Below are 6,595 nucleotides of genomic sequence, written 5' to 3'. Positions count from 1 at the left end.
GGTTAAGACACTTGCCTGCTAACCAGACGGCTGATGGTTCAAACCCACCAGCCACTCCTCGGAAGGAAGGTTGGGCAATCCTACTTCTGTAGTGATGCTGCCTCGGAAACCCAAGGAGGGGTCGCTATGAGTCGGGGCCGACTCGATGGCACATAACAACAACAACAACAACAGGTGTTAAAAGTTAAGGATTAGAGTTGCTTAAGTGAAGTACAAGGGCAGAGAACAGTGCATGGGAAGACCTTGCAAAAGGCCAGGAAAGAGCTTGGCCTTTTCTAGGAAAGGAAGCCAGTGTGGCAAGAGCTTGGAAAACATGGGGAGTGGTTTAGTTATAACCTAAAGACAGTCCCATATCTTTAATGTACCTTCAAGGCTGTGCATGATTGGGCCCTACTAACCTCTCCAACATAATTGTGAGTCAGTTCTTGTGCAACGCTAAAGTCACGGTCCTAGTTAGGAATGGAGGTGTTTGAACCCTAGAAGAGCACATCTATCTCTTCTGGGTTAAAACTGGTAAAAGTTAACCAAGCAAAGGGGAGGAAGATGAAAAGGGAGTGTGGAGGAAACTTTCTGGAGGGCCAGGAATTCACTGCTTTTGATGCATTGGAGCCTATGGACAGCAGATGAAACACTGCTTGGTCCTGCAGCATCTTCATGAGCAGATACGCTTGAGTCCATTGTGGCCACTGTGCATGATGCCATGATGTTAGGAAGTGCTATCTCTGTGGCTGAGAGTAGGGGAGAAACATGCTGGTATGAAGGGGATTGTCTTCTCCTACTTCACGGCACCTACCAACAACAATATGAAATATAATGAGGTTTCTTGTGGATTTGACTTGTGTGTAAAGATGAGAGAGAGTAAGCTAGGCCTGCTACAATGTGCAGGCTTGAGGGTGGGAAGATAGTTCTAAGGAGAGTAAGGCCTGTGCAGAACCTAAGGGCACTTTGTTTTATGGGCTCTGCAGTAGATCTTCCTTCTGTCACCCCCAGCCTTCAGGAGAGCCTTGCTAAACGTGACAGTGAAGTTTCAGCTCTCACTATAAAGAATGAGCCTGAGCAGTGCCCTGAGTTGGGGTAAAGTGGATTAGGGGAAGACAGGGAAAGCAGCCATTGCTTTAGAAACATGAGGTTAAAGACCTACAGAGGTGACTAGCAGGGCCTGGGGACTTAATAGTTTATTTGGGTAAGAGATGTCTGCCTTTTGCAGGTGGGAGAAATAGGGACATCTAGGTTACATTCCTTTGTGATTCAGTGCATAAAAACGATCTTGCTTGGTACCTGTATGTGGCTAGGTCTCCCAGTATGGGGCCTGTGTGGAAAGAAGAGGAATTCTAGAGACAAAGGTGTCCCCCAGAAATGAATGCGTGGGATGGGGCTCTGCAGAATAAAGATTGCAGTTCGAGAGTGGGTGGAGGTAAGAGAAGTAAGGGTAGAGTTCTGCTTAAACACCTAAGAACAGAGTCAGCTGACCATTTAAGACTGTGAGGAATTCTTGAAACTTTTTAATATTTTACTCTCATCTTTTCCCTTGTCTTTACCCACAAGCTCAAATCCATTGTTGTTGTTATGTGCCGCCAAGTCGGACTCGACTCATAGCAATCCCTCCTTGGGTTTCTGAGACAGATCACTATGGAAGTAGATTGCCCCATCTTCCTTTGGAGGAGTGGCTGGTGGGTTTGAACCGCCAGCCTTCTGGTTAGCAGTCAAGTGCCTTAGGCACTACGCTACCTGAGCTCCATCAAGTCCATAGGAAACCCCGTAATGTTTGACACAGGAGAAGACAATGCAGGAGGCTCTGTCCGATGGATCTTGACTTACCCGGCAGAGCAGAAAGCCAGGTTGGAAGCAGCAGGTGGTGCTATTTAAGATGGAAACAGGCAGTCCTTAAGGCCCAGAGGAGAGAGGAAGCGCAGGCGAGCTGCAAAGTCTGGTGTGATCTTTGTGATGACTGGCCAGCCCTGAGTCTGGACACGGACAAGCAGCAGTAGCTTTGGATGAACTGGAGCCTCTGCCCCCAAGTCCTCCCTCAGCTCTCCTCTTTCCTTTCTCCCCACTCCCAGCTCCCTGGTAAGCAGAGAGGACACCATTGTGGGCAAGCACCTTTAATTTGCTGTGTCCCAAATTCTCCAGGGCAGGGAGAAAGAGTGCGGTCAGTGCTGCAGAGACTCCAGCCCAGAGCCTGGCCCGGGGGCGGCACGTGGTGGACTCACAGTGTTTCTTTTGGCTGTGGCCAGAGGCTGAGGATGACCCACCAGAGGGGGTTAGTTCACCTCGAAGTTCACCTCTGATTCGAGGAGGGAAGGAAGCCGAACTGCGGCGACAGGGTGCAACCCCGGGACCTGTTCTTGCTCCTGGATCTGGTCTCGGAGACGCTGGATCTCCAGGCGCTGCATTTCAATGATTCTCCCAGTCTCTTCTTGCTCACTCAGTCGTACGGTAGGAGGAGCGGCGCCAGGTATGTCCTTGCTGGGTTCTGTGAGGTACAGAGTTAAACTAATGTGGGCCTGCTCGTCGGACCTGTCCCCCTCCCTCCTCTCTCAGTCACGGAGCACCTACTCTGAGGTAGACATTCTGAATCCCAGAAGCTAGGTCTAAGGAGATACAACATTTCACTGTCCAGCAGAGAGACGGAAAAATGAACAGACACATTTCAGCATAAGACAAATTGCTGAGTGTGACCTCAGCCTGGCCCTCTCCTGAATCCCAGTCTGCTTGCCCGGAGGCCTATCCAGTGCAGGCTGCCCATTCTTCTATTCCCCACACTAGTCAGGGCAGCACTGTCCTGGCTGCCCTGTGTTGGGGGATAGATGAATAGGAATTCATTAGACTTTTCTTCCTATTTTTGCATATGAAAATTTCCATAATAGTAATAAAAAATACCTGATTATATACTACAGCACCCTGAAAAGGGTTTGCAGTGCAGTGACTTAATATGGTCCTTCTAGCCATAGTCTTGGAGAAAAAATTAAAGTTGTCAAGGATTTCATTCTACTTGGATCCACAATCAACACCCATGGAAGCAGCAGTGAAGAAACCAGATGACGTACTGCACTGGGCATCTGTTGCAAAAAAACCTCTTTAAAGTGTTAAATAACAAAGATATCACTTTGAAGCTAAGGTGTACCTGACCCAAGCTATGGTATTTTCAATGGCCTCATATGCATGTGAAAGCTAGACAATGAATAAGGATGACCAAAGAAGAGTTGATGCATTTAAAAAGTGGTGTTGGCAAAGAATATTGAAAACACCATGCGCTGCCAGTAGATTGAGCAAATCTGTCTTGAAGAAGTGCAGCCAGAATGCTCCTTATAAGCAAGAACAGCCAGAATTTGTCTTGTGTACTCTGGTCATGTTGTCAGAAGGGACCAGTCCCTAGAAAAAGTAATCATGCTTAGTAAAGCAGAGCATCAGCAAAAAGGGGGAAGACCCTCAAGGAGACGGACTGGCACAGTGGCTGCAATGACGGGCTCAAGCACAGCAAGGACTTTTAGGGTGGTGCAGGCCCGGGAAGTGTTTGGTTCTGTTGTGCATAGGGTCGCTATGAGTCAAAACTGACTTAATGGCACCCCAAAACAGTAACAACAAGCCAAGTGTTTGTAACTCCTGCCAAATGACTGCATAGGACTATGCAAATATAAGGTGCTTGTGGCCCACCAAGGGGATTGGATAGCTTGCTAATAATATAAAGTGTATGGCACCCTTGAGGAGGTGAGACCATGAAAATAAGGTATATGGAACCCTAATGTGGGGATTGGTCAGTTTTGCCATCCGACTAGGCTTAAAATGAGCCATCCCAGAGGTGGTGGGGAAGGGCAGGGACCTGACTACCACCAAGAAGAGACAGAAGCAGAGTACATCCCAGGGTTCCTATGCTGGGAACTTGCTAGATCCAGGAGATAGAGAACAGTAACACTGGAGAGAATGAGAGATGACAAGCAGCAGTGGGAGAGAAATGGTGGCAGCAGAACCAGAAGATAGACAGGAGATGGCACAGTGGACCTTTGGACCCATGGGCAAGAGGTTTGCTGGCAGGGTGGGGTGCCTCCAGATACTTAGTGGAGCTAGGTTTGCCGACCCATGGAGCTAGAGCTTAGTCCTTCCTGGCTGAGGCTTACTGGTGGAATGGGGTGCCTCTAGGCGCTTATTGGCAGAGCTAAAAGAGCTCTTTAACACTTGCCAGAGCAGAGCAGAGGCCAAAGGACTGTGGGGCTGCAGAGAAGTATGCTTGCGGGCACTACTGAGAAGAGGCTACCCTGACTGAAGAACTGTATCCTGAGTCATTTCTGATCCTGTTACTTTCCTACTAAACCCCAAAATTTTAAGTACTGTCTGTGAGTTCTGTGAGCCCACTGCAAGGAATTATCAAACTCAGGAGAGAAACAGAGAGTGGAGTGGGAGAACAGTTGGTGTCAGAACTGGTAAGAAGGTTGGAGGGTAGAGGCATGTCTGACTTCTGCCTCATTGGGATCTGCCTTGGGCTATCGATCTTGATCCTTCTCCCTCCTTGCGAAGTGAGAGGAGCTCAGACAACTTCCCGTGCCATTTTTACAGGATGCAATGGAGTATTTTTGGTAGGATGCCCGGGCAGATTTAAACTTGTTTTTAAAGAGAAGTTTTGCAATTGTTCACAGGCACATTTGTGCTTCTCCAAGAGAAAATTGCTTTACCTCCAAGAGAGTCAAGTATTTCAGCCTTCATAACACATGAGATACTCATGTCAGTTCTTTAACCTAATATTGTCACTTTCGGTAATGCTTGTGAGGTTTTCTTTTGTCTCAACTTTTCTTCAATTCTAACCAAAAGGGCACAAGAGACAATATATATATATATATATATATATAAAATTTAAAAATGTGTGTGTGTGTTGTGTGTTGCATATTGTCAATTCCAACTCATGGTGACCTTCTAGATCAGAGCAGAACTGTCCCCAGAGAGTTTCCAAGGCTGTAATCTTTACAAAAGCAGACTGCCTCACCTTTCTCTTGAGAAGCAGTTGGTGGGTTCTTTGAACCACTGACCTTTTGGCTAACAACAGAGCACTTAACCACTGCACCATCAGGGCTCTTTCTCTATATATATCATTTTGAAATAGCTTTAAGAGTTACCAGAAGTTGCAAAATAGCACAGAGTTCCTGCATACCCTTCAACCAACTTCCCCCAATGATAATATCTTACATGAGACAACTGATATTTGAAAAAACAACTCAATTTGTAGTCATAAAATGTTTCAGTTGATCAAGGTCTCTAAGCTTTATTCCTGTATATAAACCATCAGAAAACAGTATACTTGAACCATGCTGGCTTGATTTCCCCCAAAAGTTGCTTGGGGAACTTGGCTACCTGGAAAAGTGGGCCTACAACCCCAGCAGGTATGGGGCAGGCCCTGAGAGTCTGCATTTCTAACCGGCTCCCAGGTGATGCTGCTCCTGGTCGGTGGGCCAGACCACACTGAGTAGCAAGGGCCTCGAGAGTTTGAGTACCAGAGTGCAGGCCAAATCTACATAAAACTGACCTGTACCAGTTTTATTTCCTGTCCAGGTAAGAAATGGACTCCTAAAGAATGTTCCCTTATTGTCTGAGCAACTGATATTAAAGACTGTCCATTATGTTATTTAATATCCCTTTGGTAAGCATCCTTGCAATGAATTTCTCATAGAATTTAGTGCCAGGGAAAGGTTCCCTTTACCAAACAGTAAGAACTATATAACGTAGCATATTTCTGTATTTTCCTTTTGCCTTGGCTATCAGAAATTCAGAAGAACTTGAGGATATAATTACAGTGACTCATTTCATATTTCTTATGCAATTCATACCCATCTCCTTTTAAATAGTTTCTGATGTTTCTTTTTGTGTTCAATTTAACTGTATAAATCCACTATCTCTTACTCATAATCCTAAAGTGCAAAAAGCTCTAAAAATGTAAAGGATTTTTAAACTCATAAAGATTTTATTAGTCTTTCCTTATTCCACTTCACCGCCTGCCTGCCAGTTTGTCTTACTGTGGTGACTTGCATGTTTCTATGACGCTGGAAACTTTGCCACTGGTATTTCAAATACTAGCAGGGCCACACAGGGACAGGTTTCAGTGGTACTCCCAGACTAAAAAAGACTAGTGAGAAAGCCCTGGTGACCTACTTCTAAAAATTAGCCAATGAAAACATTATGGATCACAAAAGAACACTGTCCTACTAGCTTGCTTTGGACATAACATCAGGATGGATAAATCCCGGAAGAGGATGTCATGTTCAGTGAAGTAGAAGGCCAATGAGGATGAGATGGACACTTGGTGAAATGGATTGGCACACCAGCTGCAATGATGGACTTGAAAACATCAGTGATCGTGAGGATGACTCAGGACCGGGCAGCGTTTTGTTTTGTTGTACATAAGGTCACCATGAGTTAGAGTCAACTTAATGGCATCTATCTATCTATCTATTCCACTTAGTGTGAATATTCCTATGTTTCACTGCAGAAATACTAATGTGTTTGTTATCAGGGCACTGCCCCAGACCCCTCTGGGGATGTTATGTTATATACTATGTAGACAGATATACAGACAGATAGACAAATTGTTATGTGCCGTCGAGTCGGCCCC

At 45.7% G+C, this 6,595-nt stretch overlaps 1 protein-coding gene across 1 annotated transcript in view; it reads right to left on the bottom strand.

The window, feature by feature from the left end:
* Positions 1–2,261: 2,261 nt before the first annotated feature.
* CFAP57 (cilia and flagella associated protein 57) overlaps positions 2,262–6,595 on the bottom strand; it is a 143,286-nt gene continuing 138,952 nt past the window's right edge. Inside the window, exon 22 of the mRNA XM_007953104.2 lies at positions 2,262–2,473. Within this exon, the coding sequence (XP_007951295.1) occupies positions 2,262–2,473 (212 nt within the window). The remainder of the gene's footprint in view (positions 2,474–6,595) is intronic.

Source organism: Orycteropus afer, unplaced genomic scaffold (assembly GCF_000298275.1).
Source record: "Orycteropus afer afer isolate SDZICR_OR568_19922 unplaced genomic scaffold, OryAfe1.0 scaffold00370, whole genome shotgun sequence".
In the NCBI taxonomy this organism is placed as follows: Eukaryota; Metazoa; Chordata; class Mammalia; order Tubulidentata; family Orycteropodidae; genus Orycteropus; species Orycteropus afer.
The sequence above is the reverse complement of the archived record's forward strand: the minus strand, read 5'-3'. Positions and strand labels throughout refer to the sequence as shown.